Consider the following 17,044-nt stretch of genomic DNA (forward strand, 5'->3'; position numbering starts at 1 on the left):
GATGCACCTCGGTGGCAACATTTATACTGGCCACAGCGACGTTGTGGTAGCTCCACGTCCCGCTACACGTCCAGGTGGTACCAACTTGTCCCCAGGGTAGGACGAAGTGTCACGCCTGTGTGACATCACTTTTGAAGGACTGTACCCGAGTCGCTGGGAGTCACACCCAACACTACTAGTCCAACATGTTTAGAACACGTCTAAATACGTGGAATACATACGGGTGTATGTATACTGCTATTGTTTGTTTGTTGTTTAACGTCGCATTCAACAATATTCCAGCTATATGACGGCGGTCTGTAAATAATCGAGTCTGCACCAGACAAGCCAGTGATTGAAATTATGACCATCGATCCATGCAAATGCGATCGATGACATGCATCAACCAAGTCAGCGAGCCTGACCACCCGATCCTGTTAGTTGCCTCTTACAACAAGCATAGTCACCTTTTACGACAAGCATAGTCGCCTTTTATGGCAAGCATGGGTTCCTGAAGACCCATTCTATACTACTATTACTATTACTAACAAGTGGAAAAGGGAGCGTGGCTCACTAATACCCCCGACCCGCCTAGTGTGTCAGTAGTTACAAATTAAATAGCTAGGATGGGGTTAGCCTTAGGGTTTGAAATTCATAAAAAAATGGAAAATTAATAAAAACATTTTTTTTCTTTTGACTGCACCCCTCCATATGACACAGATTATATGTACTAAGTTTGAGATGAATCCACTGAATAGTTTAAGAGAAATCGTGCGGACAAAGTTTTTGGATGGACGTTAGGGTTTGAAAAATTCATTAAAAAATGGAATATTAATAAAAACATTTTTTTTCTTTTGACTGCACCCCTCCATATGACACAGATTATATGTACTAAGTTTGAGATGAATCCACTGAATAGTTTAAGAGAAATCGCGAGGACAAAGTTTTCGGACGGACAGACAGACGGACGGACGGAATCTTGGTATAAGTATATACCCCCGACATTTTGCCGGGGGTATAATAATAATAGCAATAGTAATAGTAGTGATTATAGTGATTGTCATAGCAATAGGGATAGTAATAGCTGAAAAATACCAAAACACAGTTACAATCTTACTTCATATTTACATTTACAATACACATTCTACTAATCAACAAAACTTGATTATTTACAAACATTCAACTACACAATTTTACAATACATGAATATCAAAATGAATGAAGTACTTACTTCCAAATTTGGCCTAAGGCGTAATGGTGGTCTGAGGCATTCTCAAGCTCAACTTCAAGAGTAGTTAAGGTAATGATGGTTCTGCCGCAATCCCACTGGAGCCAGATTTATATACCTATACCACCACTACAGGGGGAATTTTTTATGTGTAAACGATGATGCGATTCAACGATCGTCATGATATTAACTTAAATTGGCTCTAGTTCATCAACACCTGGAGTCAATCAATTATATGTATATTATGAAACACACAATTTTAGTCAAATGCAGCTTAGGCTGTAGAAAATGAAATATAGACTTATTCTCCTTGAATAATGTGCAGAATTTTTCTTTAGGTGTCTGTAGAGCTGGTTGTTCGCTAGCCTTAGAATCCATTAATCACAATGAGGCCCATCCTAAATACTTGTATCAGTGGTAGATGTTGATATTTTTTTAGATGTATATTTAGCTTTGAACGTGAGAATGGAAGGCGAGAGCAAGCGGACACAGTGTATATTGTATTAGTCTTGTGTCGCTTGAACCATTGTGAAGGCAGATCGTCCATGCGAATGCAGGGTTACGTAAGGTGGTACACGTCTCTGGTCAGCAATACACCTTTGGTCCTTTGGACACAAGTACTTCATTCATTATAATATTCATGTATTGTAAAATCCTATATTTTGCTATATTTCGCTATAATTTTGCTATAGTTGGGCACAAATGTTCAATTGGGAATTCGTTGGGCACAGTTGTATGCTTTGTGCACATCCTATTGCTCTAGTGGAAAAAAATATTCTAGGGGGTGCCGAAATGAGCTAGAGCGATCTGCCTTCACAATGGTTCAAGCGACACAAGACACAAGACTAATACAATATACACTGTGTCCGCTTGCTCTCGCCTTCCATTCTCACGTTCAAAGCTAAATATACATCTAAAAAAATATCAACATCTACCACTGATACAAGTATTTAGGATGGGCCTCATTGTGATTAATGGATTCTAAGGCTAGCGAACAACCAGCTCTACAGACACCTAAAGAAAAATTCTGCACATTATTCAAGGAGAATAAGTCTATATTTCATTTTCTACAGCCTAAGCTGCATTTGACTAAAATTGTGTGTTTCATAATATACATCCGAAATATGGGGAAACAAGCATTGCTAATCCATTAAAAAAGTTCACGCTTTGTGCTTAGGGAAACAACAAAATAGTAACTGTCGATTCCTGAATAACAAATATCTTTTTTCACGAGCCGACATGAGTTACAAAACACAATCTTACTTTCTCCAAATTAAAATACATCCTTACTTCTTTACTTTGACAAACTTGAGGAAAAATAAACCCTCATTCTTTGAAATTGTATTTATACTGTATGGTGCACATGGAATGTGTTGTCTGAAGATGTTGCACCAAGCGACATTACCAGCTTGTCGTTACAACTCATGGTACAAGGTATCCTTATACGGATGTTTCATCAATCACATGCATGGTTTTAACATGAACATTGTTATATGCAAAGTTATGAAACACAACACACTATTGCTATAGTCGAGGTCGACTACAACACATCTTCAAATCATGCTGGCAAGTTTCCTAAAACATTGAAATTCACTTGAGTTTCAAAATAAAAAAAATCCAAGTGGACATTAATTGAAGATGTTTTTGTTTCGTTTGTTGTTGAACGCCGAACTCAGCGATATTCCAGCTATATGTGACGGCGGTCTGTAAATAATCGAGTCTGGACCTGACAATCCAGTGATTGATACGTGCATTGATATACGCAATTGGGATACGATAACATGTATCAACCAAGTTAGCGAGCCTGACCACCCGATCCTGTTAGTTGCCCTTTATGACAAGCCTGGATTTCTGAAGACCTGTTCGGAATCTTCACAGGACTAATTGAAGATAATGACATGAGGCATGAATAACTAACTGACTGTTCATTCATGAAACATAATGGATCATTTGTACAATAGAGTGATGTCACAGATATGTTTTAAATGTTGGTAAAAATGTTTCAAATAAGGCCATACTTGGTGACACTGGTCAATGTACAATATATATTTCTAGTTGTCAACATTTGGTTGTAATGAGCAAAGATGGATGTACACAGACACAGGATTCACCACATGACACATCGCCATACGATATGGTCAATGTACAATATATATTTCTAGTTGTCAACATTTGGTTGCAATGAGCAAAGATGGATGTACACAGACACAAGATTCACCACATGACACGTCGCCATAATTGCCATTAGCAGGCTACATCTTTACACTTTGTCTTTAATTGTGATGGTATCAAGACTCAGCTACAACTTAAATACTATTTAACTACATTACAAGATAAAGCATCAAGAAGAGCATTTTGTAAATTCAGAATTTCTTTGCATAATTTTCACATAAATATAGTTCGTAGGTCTAAGGATATTGAAGTTATTAATGGAGTATGTACAAAGTGTTATAGTGGTTATATTGAAGATGGATGTCATGTTTAATAGATTTGTAATAGTTATCACATGTGAGAAGAACATATGTTCCTGGTGTGTGTAAAAAGCATGATGATAAGCAATTGATGATAAATCATCTTCACTCATAACACATAACCATTTTCTAAAAAGCTTTGTGTATTCATATAAAAAATCATTGATGTTATAAAATATATACATGATATAGCTTCTTTCTAAGAACATACAAAACAAGATTAGATTGTTTCACAAAACCATGTGACTAAGTCACTCGAACATGCGAAGCAAACTGTGCTATGAATACTGTGTATCTGCAAGTGAAACAAACATCTCTCGATGAACATCAATTGCATATGCATGTTTCTGTAGACAGCAAGGTCAAAGTCAATGTGACAAAACACAACTATTCATTTTCACCTCATCCACGTCATCTTGAAAAACTGAAGAAAAACTCAGTTTTCCAAATGTGTTCACAGAAGAAACAGATCTTGAACAATTCCTCTTTCACAACATTGAGTGATAACATTGTGTTTCATTGTAACATCTGGGTTTAACACTCTGAGCATGTGATGGTTATTATACTATTGCCGCCTTGACCGAATGGCAGGCAGAATAACGTCAACTGCTAGTCTTGCTATCCATTGAGTGAGGTCAGCATTCCTTGATACGAGGAGGTCAAACACACTCTCATGACCTGATAGAGCTGCTATCATAAGTGGAGTGAATCCATTGATTCCCCTGGTATTGATGTTAGAAGGTGACACAAGATGTTGTACTATGGCCTTGTTTCCACCCTGACAGGCATGATGAAGGACACTATTACCACTCTCGTCCACCAGTGTCAGGTCAGCTTGCTTGGATACAAGGAAGTCAAACACACTTTGATGTCCTTTGGCAGCTGCCATCATTACTGGAGTGAGTCCATTCTCTCCCCTGGTATTGATGTTAGAAGGTGACACAAGATATTGTACTATGGCCTTGTTTCCACCGTGACAGGCAAGATGAAGGACACTATTACCATGTTCGTCCACCAGTGTCAGGTCAGCTTGCTTGGATACTAGTAGGTCAAACACACTTTGATGTCCTTTGACAGCTGCCATCATTACTGGAGTGCATCCATACTGTGCCCTGGTATTGATGTTAGAAGGTGACACAATATGTTGTACTATGGCCTTGTTTCCACCCACACAGGCAAGATGAAGGACACTATTACCATGTTCGTCCACCAGTGTCAGGTCAGCTTGCTTGGATACTAGTAGGTCAAACACACTTTGATGTCCTTGGACAGCTGCCATCATCACTGGATTCCATCCATTCTCTCCCCTGGTATTGATGTTAGAAGGTGACACAAGGTGTTGTACTATGGCCGTGTTACCACCCTCACAGGCAAGATGAAATAAACTATCACCCTTCGTGTCCACCAGTGTCAGGTCAGCTTGCTTGGATACAAGTAGGTCAAACACACTTTGATGTCCTTTGGCAGCTGCCACCATCACTGGAGTGCATCCATACTGTCCCCTGGTATTGATGTTAGAAGGTGACACAATATGTTGTACTATGGCCTTGTTTCCACCCACACAGGCAAGATGAAGGACACTATTACCATCTTTGTCCACGAGTGTCAGGTGAGCTTGCTTGGAGACTAGGAGATCAAACACACTTTGATGTCCTTGGCCAGCTGCCATCATTACTGGAGTGCGTCTATTGTGTCCCCTGGTATTGATGTTAGAAGGAGACACAAGATGTTGTACTATGGCCTTGTTTCCACCCATACTGGCACTATGAAGTAAACTATCACCATTCGTGTCCACCAATGTCAGGTCAGCTTGCTTGGATACAAGGAGGTCAAACACACTTTGATTTCCTTTGGCAGCTGCCATCATCACTGGAGTGCATCTATTGTGTCCCCTGGTATTGATGTTAGAAGGTGACACAAGATGTTGTACTATGGCCTTGTTTCCACCCTCACAGGCAATATGAAGTAAACTATCACCATTCATGTCCACCAATGTCAGGTCAGTTTGTTTGGATACTAGGAGGTCAAACACACTTTGATTTCCTTTGGCAGCTGCCATCATTACTGAAGTGCGTCCATACTGTCCCCTGGTATTGATGTTAGAAGGTGACACAAGGTGTTGCACTATGGCCGCGTTTCCACCCTGACAGGCAATATGAAGGATACTATTACCATCTTCGTACACAAGTGTCAGGTCAGCTTGCTTGGATATGAGGAGGTCAAACACACTTTGATCTCCTCTGGCAGCTGCCACCACAACCGGAGTGCTTCCATACAGTCCCCTGGTATTGATGGTAGAAGGTGACACAAGATGTTGTATTATGGCCGTGTTACCACCCATACAGGCAAGATGAAGTAAACTATCACCATCCGTGTCCACCAATGTCAGGTCAGCTTCCTTGGATACTAGCAGGTCAAACACACTTTGATGTCCTTCGACAGCTGCCATCATCACTGGAGTGCATCTATACTGTCCCCTGGTATTGATGTTAGAAGGTGACACAAGATGTTGTACTATGGCCATGTTACCACCTTGACAGGCAAGGTGAAGTAAACTATCACCACTCTTTTGCACCAGTGTCAGGTCAGCTTGCTTGGATACTAGGAGGTCAAACACAGTTTGATTTCCTTTACTTACTGCCATCATTACTGGTGTAAGTCCGAGCTGTCCTCTAGTGTTGATATTAGAAGGTGATATAAGATGTTGTATTATATCCTTGTTATCACCCAAACAGGCAAGATGAAGTATATTTTCACCATTGTTGTCCACCAGTGTCAGGTCAGCTTCCTTGGATACCAGCAGGTCAAACACACTTTGATGTCCTTTGGCAGCTGCCATCATCACTGGAGTCCATCCATTCTGACCCCTAGTATTGATGTTAGAAGTTGACACAAGACGTTGTACTATAGCCTTGTTTCCACCCTGACAGGCCAGGTGAATTAAAAGATTTCCATATTTGTCTTTGGTTTTCTTGTTAGATATTGATAGCAATACCTGATAACACTCATAAGATCCCATGCCTGCTGCAACCATCAGTGGAGTCCTTCCTTCGTCATCAGTAGAGTTCATTATAACTTGCTTCACTTCAGCAGTAAAGACTTTGCTGGTGTGTTCTTTCAATACCGTAAGCGTTTTTTTATGTCCAAACATGCATGCTATGTGTATGATGTTTCTCTTGTCTCCATCAGCAACAAACACATTGGCACCATTTTCTATCAGATAAACAAGTGTTTCAGAACTCCCACAAAGACCAGCCAGCCAAAGCAACACGTTCATGGCAAAAGCAGTGTGTGGATGTTTTGACCTGGAGAAGAGCCACTTCAGTACTGCCAGGTTGTTCTTCATAACACAACCAATCGTGCCTTCATAGATCTCTGTTTGAGTAAATATTCCTCCAGTTATATTTTCGATTTCTAAGACAAACTTTTCATTGTGTCCAAGAACAGCCCAAAACAAAAAGCACAACCCCTTATCACTTTTGTGAAACCAACTCTTGGTCATGGATCTATCACGGTGTAGTTTGTCAACCAGTTGAAGAGCCACCTTTTCTTGTCGGAGGATGGGGTGTGTCACTGATTTAGAAAACTGTCCATGCTTGATTGATTCTGCAAGTCGAGTAGTCAGGATGTCATAATACTGTTCAGAGACATATATTAGGGGGAAATGATCATCAATTTTGCTTTCCTCCACTGGATGTGGTTGTACTCGCTCATATATGAAATTATCACTGCAGTGAGTCAGCACAAATGTTGGACTGATGTCATACAACGAACAAGCACAAGCATCAAATATGGAAGAATGGGCAAATCCAACAGCATCACCACGTGTAAAGAATGTTCCTCTAAAACACTTTGCTGCTTCGTACATTCCCAAACGTGAAGCTGACGGCAGCAACTCTAAAACAGTTCTGACCATGTTGTCCAGTTTCTTGTCCTTGCCGTCTGCTTCCAACTTGGCTAAATCTAACCTATTTTCACATAGTAGCATCAGAACTAATATGGCTGATCGATCGGTTTTCGCCCTCAGTAATTTTCTGAGTTCTTGCCTAAGATAAAACAGTGGTTCCTTGAAAAGATTCTTTGTATTTTGGAAAATGGATGAAAATTCAAAAATAAGTTTACAAGTGAGAGGAAATCCAAAGATATCGGAATCCATCTCCAACAGTTCGAAGTCCGGTATATCCTCATCAGAATGGTCTCTATGTATGTCCCTGTGGTGCTCAAATATAGCCTGTTTCTCTGCTTGAGTATATCTGTGTTTCTTTTCAGTGGTTAAATCCACCAGTGTTTGTACCTTGAACAGCGAGAATCTTTCATACTGCAGCTGAGCAAGTCCATCATGGAAGTTGTATGTCTTGGATGTGAAGACAACACGAATATCCTTTGTGGGCTGTTTTATTGGGTGAGAACCTCTACTTGATTCATTTTCATGTTTACCTCTTCCTGGTTTAGCTTGCTGTTCTTTTTGTGATTCCCACTTCTTGGCTGACTTTTTGCAGTGTTTTAAGTGTCGGTCAAGCCTACTGAGAAATGTTTTCAGCTGTGAAACATCTGTCGATAATCTAACAGTACCAAACATATCATCTATGATCAGAAATACTCTAGGTGAAGAACTCAAGAAGCTGTCCAAGTCAAACTGTTCAATTCTGTCCACAAATGCAAGTTTGTACCCCCTTTTTCTATACTGAGAACCAAGCTTGAGAGCTGCTGTTGTTTTGCCTTCTCCTGAAGCACCACAGATGGCGACATGGCCATGCTGCTCCAGTTTTTGTTTTACAGTCCTGAAGCTCCCCGTTTCCACAAAGATTTCTTCAGCATCACTTATTTGAAGGTCAAGGGTAGCTGCAAATGAAGGCAACAGTCATTAAATGATTTATTTATGACATCATGATAAAAGTACTCATGCTCTGACAGCTATGTGGTTTTAAAACCTATTTGACATAGGCTCCAGTGTCCGATCCAGTATGTTTGGCTCTGTAAATTTCTTCTCTGAAATTGCCACACTGAGGAAGCTTAACTTTGGCATGTAATTTTCTACTACTGATGACATCATATTTAGTTAAAAGTGCCAGTTTTTGCCCTCGGTATTTATCATGTTTATCCTGTTTATGCAGAAAATATTTTGACATCAGATCTGACAGAAACTTTTGCTACACGGCCATATGCACAACCAGTGCTGACATGGCATTACCTACCTTCACCAACTGTCCCTGCAGGGGTTGGTCCAGTAAATATGTTCTGTGTCTGGACGAGAGTGATGGCCTTAGGGGCATCACCTATCAACATTTCAGTGACACATATGCATTACACTGCCTAATAATAACAAATAATCGAAAAGCAGGACAATAACCACATAGCTCACCTTCTACGGGATAACATGTGCAGATAGCTTTAATTACTGTCAGTTATCATTCATATATTTGTGAAGCCATAAAATTTAAATCTTTATGGAACAAGTTTCATTTGTCTAAAAACTAACTGTGCTAAATGTATTACACTGGGCAATAACCACAGCAGGGCAATAACCACATAGCTCACCTTCTATGGGATAACATGTGCAGATAGCTTTAATTGCTATCAGTCATCATTCAAATTCAAATCTTTATGGAACAGGTTTCATGTGTCTAACAAACATTGCTAACTGTTGAATGGTCATGTTTTGTATCATATTTTCTATCACCATGTGAGTGCTAGGTTAGAATTGGTCCCAGACAACCTGTACTGGTTGTAAGAGGTGACTTAATGTAATATGTTGGTTGAAAGCATATCATTGTACCCCGACAGTGTGGATTAATGGTGCCAGGGGCACAGACTCAATTATTTACAGGCTGCCCTCACATTATTAGTATAGTTTGTTTGTTTGTTGTTTAATGCTGCACTCAGCAATATTCCAGCTATATTACAGCAGTCTGTAAATAATCATGTCTGGACCAGACCATCCAGTGATTCATATCATGAGCATCGTTCCACGCAATTGGGATACGATGACATACATCATCCAAGTCAGCGAGCCTGACCACCCAATCCCGTTAGTCGCCTCTTACAACAAGCATAGCATGGGTTGTGTCTAGTGGAGTGCCATTTAACTGGAATCAGCAAATTAAACATATTTTTAATTTTCATAAAGAGCAAAGATTTTATAACAGCCTTAGACTGTTGTTATGGAGAAGTATACAACAGAATTGATATCAAATTGTTCAGATTGCTTCCATTTAATTCAAGTTCAAATTTATTAACTTCATCTAAAAACAAAAAGAACTGTACCTTACATGTTAGCCGGGTACAGTGACATTAGTAGAAAGGGTCTCAGCCACTCAGATTCCGACATTCATGTGTAAGTACAATGCTTTATGGATGGGTTCAGGTGTTGGGGTCATGTTGTTTTAAATAAGTATCTCTGGATTTAACGAGGTCATGAAACTGGGCTACTTGATTTTATATTTTATGAGATGGAAATGTTAACGTACCAGAGCTGTCTCTCAGCGGAGTACCTCCTGAGCTGATGACCTCAATCATCTGGTCTTCAAGGTCCTCCTCCTCCTGTGTCAAGGCCACACTTGTCACATCACTTGAACTGGCCATCTCAGTCTCAGGTCTTTACACAGCTATGTCATGCAGGGATGAAGTTGCTATTGTCAAGTCCATCTGAACAAACAAACTATTTTAATATAATTCACAACCACTGATTTTACTTTCAACCGATACATACAACTGGATTACTTGTAAAGAATGTTTTTGTTTATATACTCATTAGGTGACTGTGGTACTTTTGGAATGTGGCACTAATTGGCTTCCACACTGATCAAAGGACTGGTTAGGTTATGTGTCTGCTTATCCTGAATTATACAAATGGAAAAATGTTTGCCCAAAGAAAATACCATACACAAGTAGATTTATATGTAAAATGTTCTGAAAATTGTATATTTATAATACTTATCCCATCTAACATTTCTCTGTTCTAAGCCGATCGTAGAGTGGAAACGATTCTTGAACCCGTTTCAAGCTTCAAAAAACACTTCACTCGAACACATCCCAACTATCACCACTAGCTGTTGCGCAACATGGGTCTTGGCTACCTGACCACGTGATCTGTCCTCCCAACTCGTTTGAAGAGAGTTTGTAGGCTTGCGTAATTGAGAGGCTGGGATGGTTGGGTTCGAGTTTTTCGTGTGCGATAGGATGAATTATATTAAATCTGTAAATTATACAGTAAATTGTATATTAATATTACTTATACCATCTCACTCTTTGAATTTACTCCATGGTTGGAGGGTGGGGCGCAGATACCCAAGCCTGAAACAGACCTGAATGAGAGGGAGCTGGTCCTAGAACTGTCCAATAAAAGATTGTCACATTATCTGAGCTCGTCCTGATGAGAACGTGTGTGGGTTTTTCTAAGCCCCTTTGTGCTACCAGGACAAACTATCATAATGTCGAGTAACATGTGTTCTGTGTCTTCGCACATTGTTCCAAGGAACTGCCGAGTAGCATGAAACAAGGGCAAACTCGTTTAGCCATGCCTTGTAACATACCCCAGTTGCTAGAGAGAGCATCCAGACTTTGGTTCATCTCTGGTACAGAAGTGACGTTCTTCAAACTGACCCATACATCATACAGACGTAAGGCGAACAGTTTGGAATGTCTACTAACGCTTTGTTCAACCAATCAATTACGCAGAGGTTGATCAAGCATGAACAAGAAGAGGAACGATCGACACAACCTCTAAGGCACTTCAAACCAACCACCCAGACTAACAACACTCCTGGAGCAGAGGATAGCGAGTGGTGGGTTCGATGTTGTAGCCTAGAAGTCTCTACAGACGATTATCATCCCTCCACAGGAAATTCAAGTCTTGGTAACCTGAGTAACGAATAGCAACAAACAGACTTTATTTCATTATGTACAAGATTTGACAACACGATCAAGTCGGGGATGGTGTTGTATTTATGAGGATGACTTCCTCATCTGGACTGACAGGCTGCAGTCAATTGTTGAGCCAGTACAAGTGATCTCAACTGATGCAGACCCTGGAAACCCGAATATCCATAGTGTGAGGCAAACAACGCATCCAATTTCTAAAGGCAATCTTCCATGATAGCCGTTTAGGTACACTTGGTATGAACTGCCATGGTTGACGCCATTCTCCTACTCTCATGCGGTTTAGATGCCAATTGAGGTGGTAAAATGCCTCATGGGTATATGCTTGAAGGATGAGCGAACACAACCTAAAGGACACAAAGGTCAAGGATACTAAGTGGTTGAAGTTGTCGACAACAGGATGAACAGACGCTTGCATCATCGTCTCAGATCTTTCGACACTTGAAGGTAGACCTTTAGAGCTATATCTGGGTAGAGTGAACTGTCTTCCTGATCGTCTGCGAGTAAAATTGTATGCAGCGGAGGAATATCATATAATCTGGCTGGCTTTCCTGGGAGTTGACCATGACGCTTCCTCTAAAAAAATACCCTGTTGACTTCCAGTGCTGTGGCTAATGCTAGCCAAAAGATGGTATTGAGTGAAATGTGCTCAAAGTCTTCATCAGCCAACGGTTCATAATCCTCAGATGACAAATTTTCGTAAGATGACATTCAAATACCATGCTGGTGGTCTGAACTTGGAAGATTGGTGGACCAGCTTGTATGATCGTAAGGACTGCAGTTGCAAGTATCGAACCTTTCAACTACCTCAAACTTCTCAAGTGCTGAAGATATTCATCTGTCTGCTCTGGTGATGCTGTAGTAGGGGAACGAATGTTTCGAGCCTTGAAATATTCTTTGAATGCTTTACCCTCATGATCGTAGAAAGCGAGTCAATCATTTTGAAGAACTGGATCATCGTGTGAAGGAGTGATGCAGATTTTGTTGATCCCATCTTGTTTATGTACCCTTCAACTGACGCATTGTCCGACTGGATCATCAGTTGTGAGGAATGTAGTATCGCTGCCCAGTGGGTTACAACACCAAAGCTTGGAATTTGAGATTGTTGATATGTAAGCTTTGTTCGTCTGTCGACCATCACCCAGCAACATGGAATGAGCTCCCCATCGCCAGGCCTCGACGAGAAGGTGTTGGCATCAAATAGACTTTGTTGCATAAAGCCCTCAATGAAGGTGATGCTGCAACGACGTCTGGAGTTGAATCTTCTGCAGCACCCTCTGTGATAGCCGAAGTTGCAGCTCACCTCTTGCTGTGAGAGCCTGGGCAGAAGTTAGGAGACCTAAAACTTCTTGCCACTGACGAAATGTCCGAGATTGTTTAGTACCAATGGTACTTGTGACTGTATCTTCTGAACATCTTGCCTGCTTGGGTAAAATCTCATGGACCTGACATTGAGACCTAATGATTCTATGGCATGCTTGTCTAACAATGTACCTATTGTGTCACATGGAGCTGGAACTTGGCTGGCGAATTGGGGTGTTGGTCTTAGTGGCAGCCTGTCAGGAGTGTTGATACGTAAGGGGCATCCAGTATTGTCAAGTTGGATGCAAAAGTTCCAAGTCTTCCACCTACTGGTGTATTGTACACTGGGGGTGGAATGTTCCATTTGTGCTGTGCTGTACATTTGACATGTCATTGAGTAGAGGCGTCAGCACATGATGCTGAATCGCCTTTTGTCATCAGATCTTTGACTGAAGTGGTGTTTCTTGAGAATGTGGCCATCAGACTCCAGCCTCCCTGACCTTGATGCTTGTTCCCATGAAAGTTAGCATTCTTGAAGTGCAAGTCCTCCTTCAAAACCTTGTGTGATTGTACTGAGCCGACCTCCTATGACTCCTGCAGGTCGAATCGTGGAACCTCTGCCGATCCTCCGGGGGAAGGTTCGTTGAATGATAAAGGGGTTTGACGATCCGGATGCACCATGTCTGATCATGGAACCTGTTCCAATCCCCTTCAAGGTTCATTGACACATTGTCCTGACGACCGTTGGACTTATCCATCTACATCCCTGGGACTCTCTAACCGATGCTCCAATTTGTCCCTCATCGAACGTGTAATGGTTGTGTGGCAAGTCGTCGCGATCAGAAGCCGAAGACGTGACAATAGCTGGATTCTCCAATCTAATAACAACCGATGAAGACATTACAGATGATTCCCAAAGGTAAGTCAGACTTAAAGAAAGAGTCAGAACCTTCCTCTAGGGAGAGTGACAGATCATCGACGAAGGTATAGCCCTTCGCCAAACCCAAAAGTACTGCCTTCAATGTAGACCTTTTGGCTTTCTTGGCTGCCAACAGTCCTTGTTCATCAGACATAGTTTTTGAGCACATTTTCTCTTGTAGAGGGAAACATCGCCGTCATTGAACCCTCTACTCCTGTTACATCTGTCTGACCAAGAGCAGCTGCTGTGACAATAACTGCATTCAAATGCAGGTCACCAGAAAAGGTCAGTTTACAGCGGTCACAAACTTTTTTTTCACGATAACAAAAACTTAATAGATAACTAAAATATTCAAGAGATAAGTTTGATTTTCCTGCAGAATAATCTCCAATCAAGAGTGAGTGAGTGAGTGAGTGAGTGAGTGAGTAGGTTTGGTTTTATGTCGCTTTTAGCATTATTCCAGCAATATCACGGCGGCCAATCAAGAGTGAAGAGAAACAGAATAAGGTGGCAGGGCAGGTCACGTCAGGCAGCACGAGGTCCATGCATTGCAACATCTGGTGGTGACCATGGTTATGGCTGGGATGTGTTCGGGCAGGGTTTTATTTGAAGCGGGAAATGATTTAAGGATTGTTTCCACTTTAGGATCGGCTCAGAACAGAGAAATGCATAGTGTGAGATAATAAGTCACAACTGGATATAAACAATATATTTCACTCTTATAAATCATTTAGGATATTTTGAGTAGAGTCAGGGTAAACGAGTGGAATTGCGCAACAAATGAGTAGTTTATAGTCATTATACTGCATCCCAATTGCGTGGACCGGCTTTAAACAACAAACAAACAAACATTATACTGCAATTAATAAGTCCAGCTTCATTCAACATCACAACATATTTGGTCGGCTGTGGATAAAGGCTTGTCTAGGAAAAGGCCTGGGTACAATACAAATTGCTTTCAAAGTGCATCAATACTTGACATTGAACTGCTGTTGTCCTCAGCACCTTCAGAACATGAGTGGTCAGTGATTGACATCCAACTGCTGGTGTCCTCGGGATTCTGCAACATGAGTGGTCAGTGATTGACATCCAACTGCTGGTGTCCTCGGGATTCTGCAACATGAGTGGTCGGTGATTGACATCCAACTGCTGGTGTCCTCGTGACCCTGGAACATGAGTGGTCAGTGATTGACATCCAACTGCTGGTGTCCTCGGGACCCTGCAACATGAGTGGTCGGTGATTGACATCCAACTGCTGGTGTCCTCGGGATTCTGCAACATGAGTGGTCAGTGATTGACATCCAACTGCTGGTGTCCTCGGGATTCTGCAACATGAGTGGTCGGTGATTGACATCCAACTGCTGGTGTCCTCGGGATTCTGCAACATGAGTGGTCAGTGATTGACATCCAACTGCTGGTGTCCTCGGGACCCTGCAACATGAGTGGTCGGTGATTGACATCCAACTGCTGGTGTCCTCGGGATTCTGCAACATGAGTGGTCAGTGATTGACATCCAACTGCTGGTGTCCTCGGGATTCTGCAACATGAGTGGTCGGTGATTGACATCCAACTGCTGGTGTCCTCGGGATCCTGCAACATGAGTGGTCAGTGATTGACATCCAACTGCTGGTGTCCTCGGGATTCTGCAACATGAGTGGTCAGTGATTGACATCCAACTGCTGGTGTCCTCGGGATCCTGCAACATGAGTGGTCGGTGATTGACATCCAACTGCTGGTGTCCTCGGGATTCTGCAACATGAGTGGTGAGTGATTGACATCCAACTGCTGGTGTCCTCGGGATTCTGCAACATGAGTGGTCAGTGACTGACATCCAACAGCTGGTGTCCTCGGGATCCTGCAACATGAGTGGTCAGCAGCTGTACAATAAATAACTTTTATTGAAAACTTCTGAGTCCTGTCAGCAGCATTTAAACCTCTGCCTGACCGACCTGCCCATCCACTGACCGAATGGATTCAGGGGAGGCCTAAAGTGTCTGATTTTCCAGATTGTGTTTGTTTCTCCAATTCTTGATGTCAGAAGTTTTCAACAAACTAGGCCTCATGATCGCCGCTCATGTGATATTTGAGTCACTTATGCTGACAATGTTATTCATAAAAGAAGACCATTTGTTCTTTAATATGATATCCGACATTACAGATGATTCCCAAAGGTAAGTTAGGTGTTAAGAAAGAGTCAGAACCTTCTTCGAGCTGACATATAACATATTATTTCATAGCAATAATGTATCAAGAACGTGTATACTCACTGCGCATTTGCTGCAAACAACGCCCAGTCCTAGCATGTGATGACTGGACTGTGACCTTGTAATATTTATACAGGTGTGATAAGGGGGTAGTCAAGTGCAGCTGTGATAAGGGGTTAGTCATGTGCAGTTGTGATAAGAGTGGGTTGTCACATGCCTGTTTTCAATGTAGGTCGAGATGAGTGCCTCATATGACAATGAGACATGGTTATGTCATCAGGTTAATCAGCTGTTGCTAGTTGGATCTACTGGTAGATCATACCGGAAATATTTATAATGTTGTAAGATTGAACTGTGATCAGTCGACATTGTTGTTTTCTCACTGGTCCAGGACAACGCAAAAACATCTCTGAGTGTCTGTACTAAAAATAATTACACTTAAAAAGAACCTGTCGTTTATCATGTTTTGATTTAACTGTTACTTTAATAATGATAATACTAATAATGGTAATTTGTAGATAATGAATATTTAAAATATACTCAACAACAAAAGTTCCTGTGACACCAATATTTTAGTGTATTTTTCAAACAAGTAAAGTTGGCTTTCAATATTGTAGTACATGTATGGAATCAAGTCACAAAAACGCAATTACTACAGAAAAGCATGCATTCCATGCAAAAGTTGACTTTTATGCAAGCCCCATGCATTTCACTACCCAAGAATGGGTATAAAAACATGTGCGTAAACGGGGTTCCATATGCGTTTTTTAGCTTAGTGCTGCACACCACCACTCAGAAAAACAACCAAATTACGCAATTATCCAACATTACGAAATGCCACAACTGTCCGCAAATGAGCGTCTGCGAACCATTGGTATGCTTGAAGCAGGATCGAGTCAACGTGATGTTGCAAGACAATTTAACGTCCACAGAAACACCATTTGATGTTTATGGCAACGTTGGCAACAGACGAATGCAGTCAGACACCATCCTCGGAGTGGCAGGCCACGCGTAACCAATAATCGACAAGACAACTGGATTCGAACAACACACCTACGAAATC

General features: G+C 41.4%; 1 protein-coding gene across 1 annotated transcript; it reads right to left on the reverse strand.

Moving 5' to 3' along the window:
* Positions 1 to 2,089: 2,089 nt before the first annotated feature.
* Positions 2,090 to 10,260, reverse strand: LOC139467857 (serine/threonine-protein phosphatase 6 regulatory ankyrin repeat subunit B-like). The gene is made up of 3 exons (XM_071249361.1): positions 10,146 to 10,260; positions 8,874 to 8,954; positions 2,090 to 8,520 (listed from the first exon to the last, which is right to left on the reverse strand). Exons 1-3 carry the CDS (start codon positions 10,258 to 10,260, stop codon positions 4,244 to 4,246), a joined length of 4,473 nt encoding a protein of 1,490 aa, XP_071105462.1. The 3' UTR covers positions 2,090 to 4,243.
* Between the last annotated feature and the right edge of the window lie 6,784 nt (positions 10,261 to 17,044).

The sequence above is a fragment of the Haliotis cracherodii genome, unplaced genomic scaffold (assembly GCF_022045235.1).
Source record: "Haliotis cracherodii isolate W230 unplaced genomic scaffold, xgHalCrac1.p SCAF_2, whole genome shotgun sequence".
Classification (NCBI taxonomy): domain Eukaryota; kingdom Metazoa; phylum Mollusca; class Gastropoda; order Lepetellida; family Haliotidae; genus Haliotis; species Haliotis cracherodii.

Bases quoted from the DNA above. Each gene is read 5' to 3' on its own strand.
- LOC139467857 (XM_071249361.1), bottom strand. From the start codon at position 10,260: ATGGCCAGTTCAAGTGATGTGACAAGTGTGGCCTTGACACAGGAGGAG. The intron at 8,955-10,145 runs GTACGTTAACAT...AAATGTTGATAG, and splicing joins TCCGCTGAGAGACAGCTCTG to GTGATGCCCCTAAGGCCATC. The intron at 8,521-8,873 runs GTAGGTAATGCC...CTTCATTTGCAG, and splicing joins TGCAGGGACAGTTGGTGAAG to CTACCCTTGACCTTCAAATA.